This window comes from Candoia aspera, chromosome 7, assembly GCF_035149785.1.
Source record: "Candoia aspera isolate rCanAsp1 chromosome 7, rCanAsp1.hap2, whole genome shotgun sequence".
NCBI lineage: Eukaryota > Metazoa > Chordata > Lepidosauria > Squamata > Boidae > Candoia > Candoia aspera.
Window position 1 is genome coordinate 30,695,424 of NC_086159.1, and position 20,873 is coordinate 30,716,296.

At 43.1% G+C, this 20,873-nt stretch overlaps 2 protein-coding genes across 2 annotated transcripts in view; one reads left to right on the top strand and one right to left on the bottom strand.

Annotated features, from left to right (window-relative positions):
• Positions 1-20,873, top strand: part of ADSL (adenylosuccinate lyase) — a 275,527-nt gene that overhangs the window by 183,726 nt on the left and 70,928 nt on the right. The gene's annotated exons all lie outside the window — the stretch shown is intronic.
• The window catches only part of SLC25A17 (solute carrier family 25 member 17), a 32,646-nt gene continuing 13,813 nt past the window's right edge, over positions 2,041-20,873 (bottom strand). The window contains exons 6-9 of the mRNA XM_063308165.1: positions 13,114-13,259; positions 12,855-12,950; positions 6,304-6,386; positions 2,041-3,573 (exon numbers count right to left, since the gene is read on the bottom strand). Coding sequence (XP_063164235.1) covers positions 3,426-3,573; positions 6,304-6,386; positions 12,855-12,950; positions 13,114-13,259 — 473 coding nt within the window. The 3' untranslated portion in view covers positions 2,041-3,425. The remainder of the gene's footprint in view (positions 3,574-6,303; positions 6,387-12,854; positions 12,951-13,113; positions 13,260-20,873) is intronic.

The following is a 20,873-nucleotide window of genomic DNA, read 5'->3' on the forward strand; positions in this document are numbered from 1 at the left end:
CTCAAAAACCTGGCATTTTAACAAGGGTGTGTAGACCCTTTTATATCCACTGTATATATGCCAAGACTTTTTCAGATGGAAAACTAAGGTTGAATTTAGACTATCTCCATGGTGGGTTGGTGAAGAAACAAAAGCTGCATGATAAGGACATGTTCTAAACAGTGTTAGAGGGGTATAGTCATGCCATGTTTAGAGGGATATGAAAAGGAGTCCTCAGGGTTGCTCTAAGAGATGTTTGAAATTGTGTTTCTGGCATACTGTTGCTGGTGTGTGAATAAACATTCATCATTAATATGGCTAGCCAACTAACATGTTTGTTCAATCCACAAGTGCATGTGTGTTATCCAGCATGGGTAGTGTGTCCCACTTTATTGTGCAGCTGCTATCCCACTCTCTAGATCTTGTTTCCGGCAAGCTGGGAAAGTTGAGTTTGGGATGAGGGCAAAAGAAATTGCCATGGCATGTTTGTCCTACGCTCAGACCGTAAGTAGGAAAAGGCTAAAAGTATTTCCTGATCACATTCCTATCAGTGTCAAGCTTCAATCCTATTCCTTTACCTTGTCACATTTCCTGATTTAACCTATACTGTACTTGGTGAAAGACTGAATTAACTTGGGAATCATACAGCTCTGCCTTTTCTGTTACCTGCTAGCATTTTGCCATCTTTATGCTAGTTTTTCCCTTTTTCTTTTATTTTAAACAAACCTAAATAAGGCTTTTGTTGTTGTTCTTAGCATTCTGAGCTTTAACTTTCCTGATACAGTTCTGGAAGAGTTCATTTACTGTATATGAACTCTTCATTGGTGACATTATCCTCTTTCTATCTCCTGTTTATCCTTGTTTGTTTCCTATTATTGCTAAACTTTTTGAGAGGCCGCATGGCTTCTTCTACTATCCTCCATTTTTTTCCTCATTGAAAGTTTCTGCAACTAGCAATTAATAGCTCCTTTTCAAAGGAAATGCACTCTCACCTTTTTCCATTAGCTTCTCCTGCCATGAAAACTGATCTGCCATTATTCTATTAAAATATGCTTTCTTGAACTAAAAAAAAATCTGAACTACAGTCAGCTTTTTAAAATCAAGAACTCCAGCATTACATGGTCATATTCCCCTATCATTCCTGCTAATTCCACTTCTTCAACTAATCCTTCCATATTGGTTAATATATAAAATAAATTACAGTATCTTGTTGTACCTTTCTCTACCATTTGAAGAACACTGAAAGCAAGACAAGCCCTTTTTAAGGATCATTGACACTCCATTCCTTTGTATAAACTCACACACAGAATAAGTACACCATGTAAACATATAAATTCAACTGGCCTAATCTCAGTTTTCCTAATCTCTTTCCTGTTTTTCCTAAAACATATAAATGGTTTCATTTCCACCTTGACAATTTCATTTTTTCTTGATTCATCATTTTTTCTTGATTCATCCTCACATTTCACTTTCAATTACTGTATACATGTCCTTGTTAATTGAGGAACTATTATTTCAATACATCAATGACCAGCATTCCTTGAGTCTTTAATCTTGCCACAACCTCAGCTCCAAATTGATCTGTGGAAGCTTGATGTTCTTCCCACTAAATGAGTGTCTTCCCACCTAGAGTTCTCATCATCTCCACCCAAATTTATCTAAACATAAAAGCTATGTCTAAACAGTTTCCTTAACAATAGTACAGATGTTTGCTTTCATATTCTTCTAGGTTTGATTTAGGAGTTCCTTGTTCTAGATGGATGGGTTTCTCTCATGCCTTCAGAGCCCCACCCTTCCTAATTCCATTGCAGATTACACTTAGCTTCCCCCCTCCCAAATTTTCTAGTTCCTGTTCCTGCATCTGCCAGCATTGCTCTTAGAGTCTACGGGAGCAGCTTAGACCTCCCACCATGTCAATATAGTAATAATAATTTGTGTGATTCATAAAGAAACTTGTTGGTCTTTGGAAGCAGATTAAGGGTTACTGTGACCTAACATTTGGCCAACAAAAGTAAGAATCAGTCCAAAGAATCTCTTTTGAGAAATAGAATAATTTATCACTTTCAGAACAAATTTATTCTTCATTTATGAATTATGGATCTGGAGTAATAATAAATACTCTGGAATACTTCTTAGCCTTTCAGACAATCATTACGGTTACAATATGGAAAGTTTATTATTTGTTGTGGGTTGATCCTTTTTTCAAATTTTAATTGTAGTTTTAATACTAGGGTACATGTGCTTTTACTTAATGTACAGATAGTACAGTACTCTGGTTTATTACAATAAGAATGAATCATAAACTTGCACATTCAATCCTCATTCTCTTCTTCTAGCATGGCTGCAATAACTGATTTTATTTATTAACCCTAAATAAATACTGTTTAAAATACTCTTTAAACCAATAGCATAGTTAAATCTTAACTATGATTTCTTGAAATAGGCCAATTTTTATGTTTTGAAGTTGACTTAAATAGTTAAAATCAACAGGATGCACTTGGACTGGAACAAAAAGGAAAAATGCAATTTAAAAAATGGAATTGAAGTTTCCAACTGTCCCATAATTATACCAGAGAGGTAGCATATAAACTCAAGATTTATAGTTACCTATTTTGGTACATAATAAATAATCACAATGTTTGAACAATTTCACATGGTAATTACATTTTTTAAAGGTGGGGCTTCTACTATGTATAAAAAGATAATTCCCATTTCTACATTTTATGTTAAAATGGTTCATATGATAGAAGAGGGAAAGAAGTATGTATGGAATAATTTTAATTTTTTAAATGTCAGAAATCTGACATTATTAACATTCTGCATTTATGTATATTATCCAATTTTACCATATTAGGGAAGCCTGGCACAATATTTAATTATGCATTAAAACAGTAAGAAAACTGATGCTTAATGCAATTTCAAATGAATTCTTCAAAATTCTTAGATTGCTGCACAGGAATTAAAACATTCTTAGCCAATTAAAGTTTATCTAAGGACAATTCTTTATGAAATCTTTATTGGATTATTATTAAGATGATTGTGTAACACCAAATATTTGAAATACAGTCTGACAGCAAATGGAGAGTTAATGGTGGAAGTGTATTTTAAAATATATGAAAAAATCGAAGAATACCCTAGTCTTCATATAGAACTGAATAAAGGAGCTGCCTTCTAGATACTGGAATATTTTTAATTTTGCTCTTATAAAAACATTTCCAAAAAGATGATCAAACCATCTAATAGATACTGGGAGTAGATACTTCCAGATTATATTTCAAGTTTCTTTTTACATACATTCTAAAGTTTTAACTGAAAACACAAGCACAGTAATATAACATTTTGGCCTTGGGATAAAACTGCTTATGGCACCCATAATTAACCTTATTTGCCAGGTATTCTGATAATAATAAAACTTAAGAAATTTATATGCTTTATAGTCCTATATTTTAGTTCTTCAATGAATGCTTTAACCCCATGACTGTGAAAGTAACAGCGGTAAGTTTTTCGTAGACAAGAAACATGAGTGCAGCAGTGAGGACTGTCTGGAGCAGCTTTGCCTCTAATCCTTTATAGAGTCCTGCTAATCCAAAGCGCCTATAAAGAAACATTAAACATAATATTTATTAAAAAAGAAAAGGCAGATAATTCTTCCTTCTATGGCAAACATACAGAATATCAGATTTGGTCCCTTTTGTTCTTTGCATGCAAATGTTAAGAATCACTAAGGATTTAAGGAGACGACGTCCAAAGATTAGTTCAACTGTAGCCTTTATACATAAAAAATAATAAAAACTCCTCAACCATTATTTGCTTATTAAGAGCTGGATGTATATTTTATAGACTCAGTGTCTGCTGAACTGAGTGTTCTTTGACCAGATGCCGATAAGTCCAATGCCCCATTGGCTTTATCTAATTGGTCAAAAAGAACTGCAGATTCCGTCTTCCACTGGGCATCTAGATGTACAGTCAGGACCAGAAATATTGGAACAAGGATAACTGTTTTGGCATTTAGCCTCTGTACACCACATTGAAGTTGAAAGGAAACACACCCAGATGGGAGCAAAGTCAGGACTTTCAGCTGTAATTCAAGGGGTTTGACAAAAGTGGGGCACTAACCATTCAGGAAGTGCAGCCAGTGGCATACACACACACCCATCATTGGTGGCTCATAAGTAATGGAACAAACCAACATCATTACAAACATAAGGATCGCCTTTAATACCTGGATGAAAATCCTTTGCAGTCAATGACCACCTGAAGTCTGGAACCCACGGACATGACCAAAGGCTGAGTTTCCCTTGAGATGCTTTGCCAGGCCTTTACTGCTGCTGCCTTCAGCTGCTGCTTGTTTGTGGGTCTCTCTGCCTTCAGTCTTGTCTTCAGTAAGTGAAAAGCATGCTCTATTGGGTTGAGATCAGGTGACTGACTTGGCCATTGAAGAACATCCCACCTCTTTGCCTTGAGAAACTCTCGGGTAGCTATTGCTGTATTCCATCTGCAATATGAAGCAGCGTCCTATCAGTTTGGCAGCATGTGGCTGAATCTGAGCAGAAAGTATAGCCCTATACACTTCAGAATTCATCCTGCTGCTTTTATCAGCAGTCAGGTCATCAATAAGCACCAGTGACCCGGTTCCATTGGCAGCCATACATGCCCATGCCATAACACTGCCTCCACCATGCTTGACAGATGATGTGGTATGCTTTGGATCATGAGATGTTCCTTTCCTTCTCCATACTTTTCCCATCATTCTGGTGCAAGTTAATCTTGGTTTCATCAGTCCAAAGAATCTTATTCCAGAACTGGGCAGGCTTTTTTAGGTGTTTGCTGGCAAAGTCTAATCTGGCCTTTCTGTTCTTGAGCGTTACTGGTGGTTTGCACCTTGTTGTGAAGCCTCTGTATTTACATTCATAAAGCCGTCCCTTTACTGTAGATGTTGACAATGACATGCCTACCTCCTCAAGAGCATTCTTGACCTGGCTAGATGTTGTGAAAGGGTCTTCTTCACCATGAGCAGAATTCTGTGGTCATCCACTTTAGTTGTCTTCCGTGGTCTTCCAGGCCTTTTGCTGTTGCTGAGCTTGCCAGTTAATTCCTTCTTTTTCAGGATGTTCCAAACTGTTGTATTGGCCACTCCCAATGTTTTTGCTATCTCTCTGATGGGTTTATTTTGTTTTCTCAGCCTAATGATGGCCTCCTTCACTCTCATGGACACCTCTTTGGACCTCATGTTGAGTGTTCCAGTGAACAGCTACCAAATGCAAACGTGACACTCAGAACGACCTCCAGGCCTTTTATCTGCTTGATTGGTCATGGGGTACCCAGGAAACAGGCCACACCTGGCTATGGAGCTGCCTGTCAGCCATTCATTCCATTACTTATGAGCCACCAACCATGGGGGTGTGCGTTGAAAGCTTTTGGGTAAGAATAAACAGAGAGAAAGAAAAATGTGGGAGTTTATTATCGACCACCTCAGTAGGCAAAAAATACAAATGAGGTCTTTATGTATCAGAAGACCAGTCTTTCAACAGGCATGAAATAGTGATAGTGGGGGATTTCCATCATCCTGGTATCTGCTAGAAATTTAATTCAGCCAAGATTCAGAGATCCAATACTCTTTTACTGTCTTGCTGACAACTTCATTTATAAGAAGCTGGAATACAGCAGATCTGCTGTCCTGATCTAATCCTCACCAACAGGGAGAAATTGGTTGGAGAATTGAAGGTGACTGGCACTTTGGAGAAAAGTGATCATGTTATCTTGGTATCTGTGATATCCAGAGGAGGAGGAACTGTATGAGCTGTCAGCCAGTGGAACAGACTTCCGTATGATGTAGCGACAACTCCTTCATTAGAGATCTCCAATCAGAGACTGGTCATCTCTCAGAGATGCTGTATGGACTGTGCACTGAGCAGGAAGTTGGTCTGGATGACCTCTTTGGTCCCTTCCAATTCTAAAATTCTATGAATATTTTATCATAAGATAGTTCTAGGATATTTTTTGTTCTATCATTAAAATTTATTATGCCTGTTGTATGCCTATTGGGTGGTAAGGTGGAATAATAAATAAATAAATATAAATAATTAATGTAACATCACATTTGGAAAGGAATGGCCATGAAAACCGAACCAAAAAAATATCTATAGAGAGGATTGGTGTTTTCATGTTCAAGTTTTAAAGTAAAATGTTTTATTCATAAATATGTAACTATGCAACTATTTAACCATTTACAATCAAGGTGACTCTCCAATTTACAGTAATCTAGTAAGCATACAGTATTCAGTTAGGTTAAGTGGAAGCCAATTAAAAAAATGCAAAGCTTACTTTATTCTTTGTTTAAGAAGGTAGAGAACATTTTTAAGACTACCTAATCTCTTGTTTTCAGGGTTCAGTCGGTGATGTCCAAACTGAAAAGGAAACAAAATGAATAAATGAACTTTTTTTTTCCTGCACTTTTTTCCTCTTAATTTCTGTTTACAGACGTATGGCAAAAGTATAGCATTTTCTTCCAGGCAAAAATGGGTATGATCAAAAACAAAGATGGCAAGGACCTAACAGAAGAAGAAGAGATCAAGAAAAGGTGGCAAGAATATACGGAAGACCTGTATAGGAAGGATAACAATATCGGGGATAGCTTTGACGTGTGGTCAGTGAGCTAGAGCCAGACATCCTGAAGAGTGAGGTTGAATGGGCATTAAGAAGCATTGCTAATAACAAGGCAACAGGAGACGACGGCATCCCAGCTGAACTGTTCAAAATCTTGCGAGATGATGCTGTCAAGGTAATGCATGCTATATGCCAGCAAATTTGGAAAACACAGGAATGGCCATCAGATTGGAAAAAATCAATTTACATCCCCATACCAAAAAAGGGAAACACTAAAGAATGTTCAAACTATTGAACAGTGGCACTCATTTCACATGCCAGTAAGGTAATGCTCAAGGTCCTGCAAGGTAGACTTCAGCAATTCATGGAGCGAGAATTGCCAGATCTACAAGCTGGGTTTAGAAAAGGCAGAGGAACTAGGGACCACATTGCCAATATCCGCTGGATAATGGAAAAAGCCAGGGAGTTTCAGAAAAACATCTATTTCTGTTTGATTGACTATTCTAAAGCCTTTGACTGTGTGGACCATAACAAATTGTGGCAAGTTCTTAGCGGTATGGGGATACCAAGTCATCTTGTATGCCTCCTGAAGAATCTGTATAACGACCAAGTAGCAACAGTAAGAACAGACCACGGAACAACGGACTGGTTTAAGATTGGGAAAGGAGTACGGCAGGGCTGTATACTCTCACCCTACCTATTCAACTTGTATGCAGAACACATCATGCAACATGCTGGGCTTGAGGAATCCAAGGCTGGAGTTAAAATCGCTGGAAGAAACATTAACAATCTCAGATATGCAGATGATACCACTTTGATGGCTGAAGGCGAAGAGGAACTGAGGAGCCTTATGATGAAGGTGAAAGAAGAGTGCAAAAGCTGGCTTGCAACTAAACCTCAAAAAAACCAAGATTATGGCAACCAGCTTGATTGATAACTGGCAAATAGAGGGAGAAAATGTAGAAGCAGTGAAAGACTTTGTATTTCTAGGTGCGAACATTACTGCAGATGCTGACTGCAGTCAGGAAATCAGAAGACGCTTAATCCTTGGGAGAAGAGCAATGACAAATCTCGATAAAATAGTTAAGAGCAAAGACATCACACTGACAACAAAGGTCCGCATTGTTAAAGCAATGGTGTTCCCCGTAGTAACATATGGCTGCGAGAGCTGGACCATAAGGAATGCTGAGAGAAGGAAGATCGATGCTTTTGAACTGTGGTGTTGGAGGAAAATTCTGAGAGTGCCTTGGACTGCCAGAAGATCAAACCAGTCCATCCTCCAGGAAATAAAGCCAGACTGCTCACTTGAGGGAATGATATTCAAGGCAAAACTGGAATACTTTGGCCACACAATGAGAAGACAGGACACCCTGGAGAAGATGCTGATGCTAGGAAGAGTGGAGGGCAAAAGGAAGAAGGGCTGACCAAGGGCAAGGTGGATGGATGATATTCTAGAGGTGATGGACTCGTCCCTGGGGGAGCTGGGGGTGTTGACGACCGACAGGAAGCTCTGGCGTGGGCTGGTCCATGAAGTCACAAAGAGTCGGAAGCAACTGAATGAATAAACAACAACATAGCATTTTCTGGTTGTTAAGCATCAAATAATACAAAGTATTGTGAACAAGCTTTTACAATCCTGTACATAGGTTATCTATACATAATTAAATCAAACCTTTATTATGGCCTTCGGGCCAGAGAGCACAACAATAAAATAAATAAACCTGTACTTATTAATAAAACTTTAAAAAAGACATAATATGCAATACAATTACATAAAATACATTATAGTAACTGTAACACAGATAGCAGTGGCAATCACCAAAATTTGTGCTAAATGTCAACCATAGGTAGGACAGATACAACAAATGGTAGCACAAAATCAGGCAATCTGGGAAGATAGATCAGGGTCCTGGTCAGATAGAAGCAGTGACAGATAGACATTGTGCTCTCTAGCAGGATAGTTCTTTAAAATGGGATAGGTATCTTCCAAGATTCCTTATAAAGAGAGCAACAAAGGAGCATATGGTTTAGGGATTCCACAGAGCCATCCACATGGGCGTAAGCACTGCTGAAAAGGATTGTTTTTATACTGCCCCCACAGAACTGCAGAAGGTAGTGCCTCCAACCTGGCCAAGGTAAATGATGAAATTTCAGAATTAGTCTGATGAAATTTCAGAATTAGAATTGAAGAGAGATGATGGCACATGTCCATTTAAGAAGAATCCATAAACTAATTGGTCTATAGTTGGCAGGGTTAAGTCTATTTCTTGTATTCTCATAGAGAGGGATAACTATGGCCTCATTCCACTCAGTTGGAAAATGTGCTGTGCTATTAATATAAGTAAAAAGAGCAGCCAGCACTGGGGCCCACCAATCTTTATTTTCTTTTAGCAATTCTGGAGGGATGAAATCAGCTCCAGGTGCTTTCCCAGATTTCAATTGTACAACAAGATCCTTAGCCTCGGCTACAGACACAGGAGGCCATTTGGGAGAAGTCAGCACTGGGTGGGAACCACCACTGGATTATTTAATAATTCTGGATTGAAAATGTTCTGAAAGTAACTCTCCCAAATAACTGTAGGTATTTGGCAGGTGGGACCTAAGCGACTACCCACGTTGTTGTTTATTCGTTTAGTCGCTTCCGACTCTTTGTGACTTCATGGACCAGCCCACGCCAGAGCTTCCTGTCGGTCGTCAACACCCCCAGCACCCCCAGGGACAAATCCATCACCTCTAGAATATCATCTATCCACCTTGCCCTTGGTCGGCCCCTCTTCCTTTTGCCTTCCACTCTTCCTAGCATCAGCATCTTCTCCAGGGTGTTCTGTCTTCTCATTATGTGGCCAAAGTATTTCAGTTTTGCCTTGAATATCATTCCCTCAAGTGAGCAGTCTGGCTTTATTTCCTGGAGGATGGACTGGTTTGATCTTCTGGCAGTCCAAGGCACTCTCAGAATTTTCCTCCAACACCACAGTTCAAAAGCATCGATCTTCCTTCTCTCAGTCTTCCTTAGGGTCCAGCTCTCGCGGCCATATGTTATGATAGGGAACACCATTGCTTTAACTATGCAAACCTTTGTTTTCAGTGTGATGTCTCTGCTCTTCTATTTTATCGGGATTTGTCATTGCTCTTCTCCCAAGGATTAAGCGTCTTCTGATTTCCTGACTGCAGTCAGCATCTGCAGTAATCTTCGCACCTAGAAATACAAAGTCTTTCACTGCTTCTACATTTTCTCCCTCTATTTGCCAGTTATCAATCAAGCTGGTTGCCATAATCTTGGTTTTTTTGAGGTTTAGCTGCAAGCCAGCTTTTGCACTTTCTTCTTTCACCTTCATCATAAGGCTCCTCAGTTCTTATTCGCTTTCAGCCATCAAAGTGGTATCATCTGCATATCTGAGATTGTTAATGTTTCTTCCAGCGATTTTAACTCCAGCCTTGGATTCCTCAAGCCCAGCATGTCGCATGATGTGTTCTGTGTACAAGTTGAATAGGTAGGGTGAGAGTATACAGCCCTGCTGTACTCCTTTCCCAATCTTAAACCAGTCCATTGTTCCGTGGTCTGTTCTTACTGTTGCTACTTGGTCATTATACAGATTCTTCAGGAGGCAGACAAGATGACTTGGTATCCCCATACTGCTAAGAACTTGCCACAATTTGTTATGGTCCACACAGTCAAAGGCTTTAGAATAGTCAATCAAACAGAAATAGATGTTTTTCTGAAACTCCCTGGCTTTTTCCATTATCCAGCGGATATTGGCAATTTGGTCCCTAGTTCCTCTGCCTTTTCTAAACCCAGCTTGTACATCTGGCAATTCTCGCTCCATGAATTGCTGAAGTCTACCTTGCAGGATCTTGAGCATTACCTTACTGGCATGTGAAATGAGTGCCACTGTTCGATAGTTTGAACATTCTTTAGTGTTTCCCTTTTTTGGTATGGGGATGTAAGTTGATTTTTTCCAATCTGATGGCCATTCCTGTGTTTTCCAAATATGCTGGCATATAGCATGCATTACCTTGACAGCATCATCTCGCAAGATTTTGAACAGTTCAGCTGGGATGCCGTCGTCTCCTGCTGCCTTGTTATTAGCAATGCTTCTTAAGGCCCATTCAACCTCACTCTTCAGGATGTCTGGCTCTAGCTCACTGACCACACGTCAAAGCTATCCCCGATATTGCTATCCTTCCTGTACAGGTCTTCCGTATATTCTTGCCACTTTTTCTTGATCTCTTCTTCTTCTGTTAGGTCCTTGCCATCTTTGTTTTTGATCACACCCATTTTTGCCTGGAATTTACCTCCAATGTTTCTAATTTTCTGGAAGAGGTCTCTTGTCCTTCCTATTCTATTGTCTTCTTCCACTTCCGCGCATTGCTTGTTTAAAAATAATTCCTTATCTCTTCTGGCTAACCTCTGGAATTTTGCATTTAATTGGGCATATCTCCCCCTATCACTGTTGCCTTTTGCTTTCCTTCTTTCTTGGCTACTTCTAGTGTCTCAGCAGACAGCCATTTTGCCTTCTTGGTTTTCTCTTTCTTTGGGATGTATTTCGTTGCCGCCTCCTGAACAATGTTGCAAACTTCTGTCCAGAGTTCTTCCGGGACCCTATCTACTAAGTCCAGTCCCTTAAATCGATTCTTCACCTCCACTGCATATTCCTTAGGAATATTAGTGAGCTCATATCTAGCTGATCTGTGGGTCTTCCCTAATCTCTTTAGTCTGATCCTAAATTGTGCAATAAGAAGTTTGTGCTCTGAACTACAGTCAGCTCCAGGTCTTGTTTTTACCGACTGTACAGATGTCCGCCACCTTTGGCTGCAAAGGATGTAGTCAATCTGATTTCGGTGTTGTCCATCTGGTGAAGTCCATGTATAAAGCCATCTCTTAGGTTGTTGGAAGAGAGTGTTTGTTATGCAGAGTGAGTTGTCTTGGCAAAATTCTATCAGCCTATGTCCTGCTTTGTTTTGTTCTCCCAGGCCATGCTTACCTGTAATTCCAGGTGTCATTTGACTGCCCACCTTAGCATTCCAGTCTCCTGTGATGAAAATAACATCTCTTTTAGGCGTGTTGTCCAGTAGGTGCTGCAGATCCTCATAGAACTGCTCTACTTCAGCTTCTTCAGCATCTGTGGTTGGGGCGTATATTTGGATCACTGTGATGTTAGATGGCTTGCCCTGAATTCGAGTTGAGATCATTCTGTCGTTTTTTGGATTGTATCCAAGCACTGCTTTAGCCACTTTACTATTAATTATGAAGGCTACTCCATTTCTTCTGTGGTCCTCTTGTCCACAGTAGTAGATCTGGTGGTCATTTGATGTGAAGTGGCCCATTCCAGTCCATTTCAGTTCACTGATGCCCAAAATGTCTATCTTTAATCTTGACATCTCACCATTAACCACATCCAATTTGCCCTGGCTCATAGATCTTACATTCCAGGTTCCAATGGTGTGTTGATCCTTAGAACATCGGATTCGCCGTTCACCACCAGCACCGTCGGCCGCTAGCCGTCCTTTCGGCTTTGAGCTAGCTGCGTCATCACGTCTGGGGCTAGTTGAGCTCATCCTCTGTTCCTCCCCAGTAGCATTTTGACCATCTTCCGACCTGGGGGTCTCATCTTCCGATGGCATACCGACATATCTCTGGTTGTACTGATCCATTTAGTTTTCACGGCAAGAATACTGGGGTGGGTTGCCATTACCTTCCCCAGGGATTGCATTTAGTCTGACCTCTCTGTCATGACCTTCCCGTCTTGGGTGGCCCTTCACGGTTTAGCTCATGGCATCACTGAGGTGCTCAAGCTCCAGCACCACAACAAGGTAACAATCCTTTGCTGAAGTATTTGGCAGGTGGGACCTAAGCGACTACCCATAGGAGAGCAATTAACTAGGCGCCAGAACCAAGCAGGGTTCTTAAATTTAGCTGCTGCAGTTAGTCTCCCCCAATCCTCTCTCAGCACTTGTTCTTTCTTAGATTTTAAAAGTGCTTTATAAAACTTCTTATGCTCTCTGAGTGACTGAAAAGAACCTAATGAGTTGTCAGATCGAACAGTATATACTGCAGTAAGAAAGGCCTTTTTTGCCTTATAACAATCTGTGCCAAACCAAGGTTTTAATCTCTTATGAAGTGGGCTAGAACAAATTGATGAAACTCTAGATAGTGGGGTCTGGAGAGTTAAAATATGCTTGTCTAATAACCAATTAAGAACTATTAAATGGAATAAAGGTTCACAACTTACATTGTGAAATGAAAGTGATTTGGCATTATTCATACATACCCGTAAAATTGACTGTACTGTCTGCATAGGATAAGTGAGGGTGGTGGCAATTGCTTTAGCTATTGCTCCAATAGCAAAGGCATCCAGTGAAGACAGCTAAAACAATATAAAAAAAAATTAGTATCTGGATGCAAAAACAAATCTGGAAAACTTCAAATTCACCCTAACCCTAAGCCAAAAAGGTAACAATGTATTTGAAAGGAACAATTTCTGAAATCAAAGTTAAACATCATCTTTCTTGTAAGCCTTGGAATCTCACCTGCAGTTGTCTTTTTAAAAGTTTCCTCTTAAGCCCTTCATAAAACATGAATTGTATGGCAGGGTTAAAAACTAACAGCAGTGAGGGGAAAGTACCATTCCACAAAGCCAAGATTCCTTCATCTCGTATTATCTGATGAAAGGCATCTGATTAGAAAGATAAATAAGGGAAACAAGAATCATTATTGACAGAGTTCTACGTCTACTCTGCAATTAAGATCAGAATTCAAATAATTAATTTTATATGGACTCACTGTAGCAGAATTTAAGTGATTGTTCAGCATTGATCATGCACAATTGTTAGCGGGCTGGAGTGATCAAATTCCAGGTGTCAGGGAGGGTGAGGGAGTTTTTAAGACAGAGAGACAAAACTACAGCACATGAGAATTGTCTTATGAACCAAATCAAAATTTTCCTGTATTTGTGACATAACTCAAACATTTATTTATAATATTTCTATGCCACACTACTCTAAGCAGTCTTAGTTTTTCTTCAGCAATGCAAGGCTGATCCAAGTAGTAGTATTTAGCTGAGGCAGACTAACCCTCCTGCCTCTCAGTTTGACTTTAAAGAGGTTTGGCATGCAGTAAATTACTTTTTGGCTTACTTGCTTCTACCATTGATTAATTAGCTCTCTGACTGCAAAGTAACACTTCTGCTACTATGTCACATGCATCTAAGATAAATTATATCTAAGTGTGTATAGCTACCACTAAATACCTCCCCCCTCCTGGCTTTAGTCATGCTTAGCTGGCAATGTTTCATGTCTAGTAGAATACTGGTTTTTTTCCCGATTGTAGCATTCATTTCAATTCCTTCTATTCTTCAACATACCATGTTTCCATCATCCCAAGGAGAAGCAATAGAAAGTTTAGAGATTCAGTGATTGATGGGTAACAAGTTTGTTGAAAATATTTTATAGATCACAAATTCTTTGTTTCAGGTGAGACAAATGCTGTAATTTCTTATCAATTAAGAAATCACCAGTTTGAAGAATGGAGTGTATCTATACCATTTGAAATCAAAGAAATTTCTTCAACATTACATAGAACTCTTAAATCAACTAAAATAGGCTCTTGAAAGCCATGTGCATATGAAAAATATATTTATGACAAACAATGCCCCCTAAAGCATCTGATTAGTTGACCCCCTGCTGAAAGACCTGAATAGACGTAATTCATTTTGTTTGTCCCTAAAGCTTCTCCAGTGTAATCCTTTTTATTCAATGGCAGAACTGGAGAAAACCAGTCAGTGCCTTTATTATTCAGTCATCAGATCATTAGGAAGACAGATTTTCAGCAGTTAAATAATTTCTGGCTAGACCCATGAGAACACTAAGTCCATTCAAAGAGGCTGGCTTTTACTTATCCTCTGCTTTCTATAAGATAGTGAGGGTAGTGCTAACAAGGAATAGAAGAACAAAGGACCAAGAATGGCTTCCCTAATTACACCCAAGCAGTCCAGATAACCTCCCTCCAATCATCCTTTCAGCAATGAATTGTTAACAAGTTCTAAACTCCAAGACACTATGCAAGCTGTCCAATTAATTTAGTTAGGTTAACAGTAATGATTTTATTTAGAATTGAGTGATTGTTGTGTTCCTTACTTTTCCTGTATTCCCCTTTCATATCTGAAGATCTGGCTTCAATGGTTGTAAAAGTGAATTTCTTATTAAAACCTTCCCCACATGCAAAATTGTATAATTACATAGCTACCTGCTACACGAGGAGAGGCACAAAGTACAAGTTTGTTACTTCTCTGCTTTGGAACAGATGATCCAAAACAATTTCCTTTCTAATTTTTCTAGAGCTGGACTGAAGGGAGAAATCCTTATTAGAAATGTTAAGAATTCTCTAGACAGACTAAGAAATGTCAGGAGATTCAGCATGACTAGTGGCGGCAGACTGTTAAAACTATCTTTCACTGGGGAACTCCTGGAATAAGAATTCTGTAAATGAGAATTTAAATTATCTCTTCCCAGTTGTAAGAGTTTACACCCCCTGAAAATTGCTTTATATTAATAAAATAGTTTTTAGATTGTGTTGGAAGAATTGCAACTAGGAAATTCCTAATATATTACCAGAACCTTATACAAGTGTCTTCCTGGATAGAAACATTGAACACAGAAGTTTAATCTTTTCTTAAGATTACGACTATCTTTTGTAATTCCAAATGATGATCTTTTTCTTTTCTGTAGCCTGTTTGTAGTACATGCACACACACACACTAAGATAACAAGAACTGGTTAGAAATGTATGTTAGAAATGAAAAGGATAGGAATATACCTGTTAAAAATATAGTTAAAATCAAAATCAGAAAACATTCCAGGCCTACAGGTAGGGAGCTTGCCAGGCCTGGATGGGGAGGAGGCAGTGGGACTACAAGGCGCAGCACTGTCACCAGGCTAGGCAGGAGAGCCGGTGGCAGCTCCCCAGGCAAAGGTGGAGGCTGTGTGGGAGGTGCTGTTTGGGGTGACAGAAGAACTGGAGGAAGCAGAGAGACGCAGGATTCCTGCAGGCACAGCACGCACTCTGCAGTTCGTGTTGGAAGTGCTCCTGGAAAAACAGCCTGCAGGCTTCAGTGATGGCAGAGCCTACCCACAGGGCCTCTGCTCGCTCTTGGCCCAGCCTTCCTCCTGCAAAGGCTCACGGATGGCCACCAGCTTCCGACGTCCTGAAGCTCGAAGAACAGTTCTCCAGGGGCACTTCCAGCATGTGCTATGTAGCTCATGTTGCTGACAAGGTAGAATTCTCATTGAGTAGATTAAAATTAAAGTATTGGGCTAAATGAACACGTGACTGAGAGAGAGAAACACTGCGATGGTCACTGGTTGCTGCCATATCATTCAGATACAGTCTCTCGTACAGCTACACCAGCGTTACTCTCGTTCCAGCGTGCATTTTTGTCAGGTGCAGAAATCTGGTCGTAAATGTGTGCATTGGTTGGAAAATTATTTTTTAAATTACCATTTATTACTGTTGTATTTGCAAATGGTCGCTGAGGTAGTCGCTAAACGAGAAGTGGGTGTAATGTGGATCTTTACTACCATATTAGGTGGTTGCAAAAGGTTTTACGACTTATAATTTACAATATAATACCATCAGGCATCAGAGAATTTACAATTATTAATTAATATATAGCTAAGGAGAGAATAAGGGACGCGGTGGCGCTGCGGGTTAAACCGCTGAGCTGTCGATCGGAAGGTCGGCGGTTCGAAACCGCGCAGCGGGGTGAGCTCCCGTTGCTCGTCCCAGCTCCTGCTCACCTAGCAGTTCGAAAACATGCAAATGTGAGTAGATCAATAGGTACCGCTTCGGCGGGAAGGTAACGGCGTTCCGAGTCGTCATGCTGGCCACATGACCCGGAAGTGTCTATGACAACGCCGGCTCCAAGGCTTAGAAACGGAGATGAGCACCGCCCCCTAGAGTCGGATTCGACTGGACTTTACGTCAAGGGAAACCTTTACCTTTACTAAGGAGAGAATGGACTCTGCTGTACAGGTGTCTTTAGATGCAAAAAAAGTCTTTGATCTGGTTCAGATTAAATTTTTAAAGCAAGCCAGGATTAGATATGGTTTTCTATAGGACTTTGTTCATTGGACTGAGATTTATTAGTTGCAACCCTGTCCTAGTGTTATAACAAATCAAATTATTTCAGAATATTTTGAGTTTCAATGTGGCACTCGGCAGGTTGCCCACTTTGAACCTTTGGCCACTATTGTAAGGCAATCTTTGGACATAAAGGGTATTACATTGGCAAGGTGTGAGTATAAATTCTTTTTATATGCCAATGATATTTTGGCAATTTTGGATACTCTACCTCTCTGCCTAAGGTTATAAAGGTACAGGTAGTCCTTGCTTACTGGCCAGTCGTTCAGCAACCATTCAAAGTTATGATGGTGCTGAAAAAATAACTTTACAGCCAATTTATGACCATTTACGATCTTTGCAGCATCCCATAAACACACGATTGCCATTATAGTCAGTGTGCATTGTCCTGTGCCTGACCTGTATTTTTTTCTTCCCCGCCACCCTCACAGAGTGGATAGATTGAAGAGGAAGGAATTAAAAGAGAGTAAGATGTTTGCTCTTCTACATATCAAAAGCAACGTGATCACACCGGCAGCCCATGGATGTCATGCGCTGCCTACCTCTGAATAACGTTCAGACACTGGGTTGCAAAGCAGGCTCTGGTTTATTTCAGGATAGGTACAACGTTGTTAGAAAAAGCTGAGAGTGACAGGAGCGCGCCGGTGCGGGGTTTAAATACCCCGCGCCGGTCAGCGCCCCCTCGCTCTCGGTCACGTCACCCCCCTTTGTCCCATGCGTTGCCCTGCCATTGGTTGAGGGTTTCTAGGATCGCCCATCCTCAGGTTTTCATTCTTCTGCTGATTGCTTTCAGCTGGGCGATCCCCGTGGTATTGCTGCTGATGGCTTGGGTGGCTCCGTGATCCGTTTATCTATTGTTTGTTAGCCGTTAGTCGTTGTGGGTTGATGGCTACTTAACTTGTACCCCTTCACCTATTTCCTTGTCATTGTCATGAGTGCCATTGCGCTGATTACTTTAGCTCAACGGCACTCATGACATACTGCCCCCTTTCCGAATAGTGTTCTCCCCCGGGTTTCTGGGTTTCCCCCATGGAGCTGTCAAAACGCCATTTTTTTTTTTTTTTTTTTTTTTTTTCAAAGTTCCCGCCGGAGTAGTTGTCGCCCCTCCCTTTGCTCCTCCCTCTACCACGTGCCTTCCCAGGGTGTGTCCATGGTGCGCATGCTCGGGTTCTGACCTGGCGTGCGCATGCTCCAACCACACCCTGTTTGTTTGGCTCAGTTCGGCGAGGCGAGAGGCGTGGCTGGTCGGGTGCTGCTCAGCTCCAGGTAGGGCCCTTTTTTGCTTATTTGGAGTGCGTCGCCTTTGTTGTGTCTCCTGGGCGTTGCCCCCAGGTTGCCCTGTTGACTTGCTTGCCACTCCCCCACGGCCAGGGGGCGGGGGGAGGGTGCTGGCGATCGTTTGTCACCACCCCGTGGGCCCGGGGCGGGGGGAGTGAGTCCCGGGGGGGGGAAGGTCCACCCAAGTCGCGGGCTTGGGGGGGGCCCCTTCCCTTGGGGCACGGGAGGCGGGGGGAGGCCTGCGGGGGGGGGGGTTGGTTTTGCTGACCTTGATTGCGGTTTGTCGGGGTATGCCCGGTGGAATGCTCTGGTCAGGTCAGGCGCTTTAACGTTGTGCGCCGCCACCCATTCCGGGTGGGGGAAGTGTTTCCACCTGACCAGATAGTGTAGGGTTCCTCGTTGCTTGCGTGAGTCGAGGATGTCCCTTATCTCGAAGTGGTGTTGCCCGTCGATCATAAGCGGTGCGGGCTGAGGCGTGCTTGGGTGCCATCGGGAGGTGGTTGCCGGTTTTAGGAGGCTGGTGTGGAACACCGGGTGGAGCCTCCGGAGGTTGTGTGGCAGGTCCAGGCGTATTGCTACCGGGTTCACTATTTGCGTGACTCGGAACGGCCCGATGTACTTAGGCCCCAGTTTTTTCGAGGGTTGGGTTGACTTTAGGAACTTGGTGGAGAGATAGGCCATGTCCCCCGCCTGGAACGTCGGTTGTTGGCGCCGGTGCTTGTCGGCCTGCTCTTTGTAAGCAGCCTGTGCCTCCTTCAGCGCCGCCGTGATTACTGGCCATGCTTCCGCGATCTTCCGTCCCCAGTCGCTGGCGTCCACCTGGGGTTCCGGGGGTTGAGGTAGCTCCGGTATGGGGACGAAGTCGCGCCCCGAGACTACTTCGAACGGGGTTTTTCCCGTGCTCGTGTGGACGGCGTTGTTGTATGCGACTTCGGCGAACGGGAGCAGTTCAGCCCAGTCGTCCTGGTGGTAGTTCGTATAGGATCGTATAAATTGCTCTAAGGTGGCATTAAGAACCTCAGTGGCTCCGTCCGTCTGCGGATGCCAAGCCGTAGACAGGGCCTGTTGGGTCCCCGTCAGCTTCAAGAAGGCCCGCCAGAATTTGGAGGTGAACTGTGTGCCCCTGTCGGTCACCACACGTGCGGGACATCCGTGTAGCCTGTACACGTGGATGAGGAAGAGTTTGGCTAGTTGTTGTGAGGATGGGACTGACGTGCAGGGGATGAAGTGGGCCTGCTTTGAGAAGTAGTCCTTCACCACCCAAATGGCCGTTTTCTTCTGGCTGGGTGGGAGGTCCACTATAAAATCCATAGAGATTTCCTCCCATGGGCGGGAGGGTTCTGCCACCCGTTGCAATAGCCCCGCGGGTTTGCCTGGTGCCCGTTTGGCCCGAGCGCACGTTGGGCAGGACGCCACGTAGGTTTTTACGTCTCGCCTGAGCGCGGGCCACCAGAATTGCCGCCGTGTTAGGTGTAGGGTCTTGAGGAACCCAAAGTGTCCCGCTTGCTTGGCGTCGTGTGACCTATGCAAGATCGCCTGGCGTTGCGAGTCCGGGACGTAGATTCTGCCTTCCCCCCATGCTAGGTCTTGCGCCATCGTTACCTTGTCGGGGTTTGCCAGGAACCAGGGGTCGGTTTTGAGGGCGGCGGCGAGGTCCGTGCGCATTCCCCCTGGTAGTTGCGGTTGCCTTCTTTCCGTCGCCGGTTGTCCCGCCGTCGGCTGCGCCGTAGCGTCGAGCTGCCTCCGTGCGCCGCTTCGGGTGGTCACGGCCATCCCCAGTTGCGAGGCGGATAGGACCGTCCCAATGGTGTCTGGGGCGGGCTCTTCGTCTTGGGGCAGCCGGGAGAGGGCGTCGGCCAGGAAGTTCTTCTTGCCCGGCATGAACTTCAACTGGAAATCAAAGCGGCTGAAGAATTGTGCCCATCGGACCTGTTTTGGGCTAAGGCGTCTAGGCGTTCGTAGGGCCTCGAGGTTCCGGTGGTCCGTCCAGACCTCGAATGGTTGGGTGGCTCCCTCGAGTAGGTGACGCCATGTTTCTAGTGCCGATTTCACCGCAAAGGCTTCTTTCTCCCAGACGTGCCATCGCCTCTCTGTCTCGGAGAACTTCCTTGACAGGTAGGCGCATGGTTTCAGGAGCCCCGTGGAGTCTTTTTGTAGGAGGATGGCTCCCAGGGAGAAGTCTGAGGCGTCGGCTTGGACCACGAACGGCCGTTCTGGGTCCGGGTGCGCGAGGATTGGCTCCGTCGTGAACAGCGCTTTCAGCTTGTCGAATGCGGTCTGGCACGCGGGAGTCCAATTCAGCACTGTGCCTGGGTTCTTGGCGCGTCTGGTGTCCCCCACCCCTTTGGTTTTGAGGAGGTCCGTTAAGGGTAGGGCTATCTCAGCGAACCCCCGGGCGAAGGACCTGTAGAAATTCGCGAATCCCAGGAAGCTCTGTAGTTGCCGTCTGTTGCGGGGCCGCTCCCAGTTTAGTACCGCTTCGACTTTTGCGGGGTCCATCTCGATGCCGTCCCCGGAGATTCGATACCCCAAATAGTCTAGGCGGTCTTTGTGAAACTCGCACTTTGTGGGCTTTGCATAGAGCTGCGCCCTTCTGAGCTTGTCGAGGACTTGCCTGACTAAGGTTACGTGTTCCTCGTATGTTTTTGTGTAAATAAGGACGTCGTCGATGTAGACCAGGACCCCTTTAAACAGATGTTCATGCAGTACCTCATTGATGAGCTGCATGAACACCCCAGGGGCCCCCGCGAGTCCGAAGGGCAGTACCTTGTACTGGAAAGCGCCTAGGGGGCAGTTGAACGCCGTCTTCCATTCGTCCCCCTCCCTGATTCGGATGCGATAGTACGCCTCGCGCAGGTCCAATTTGGAAAAGACT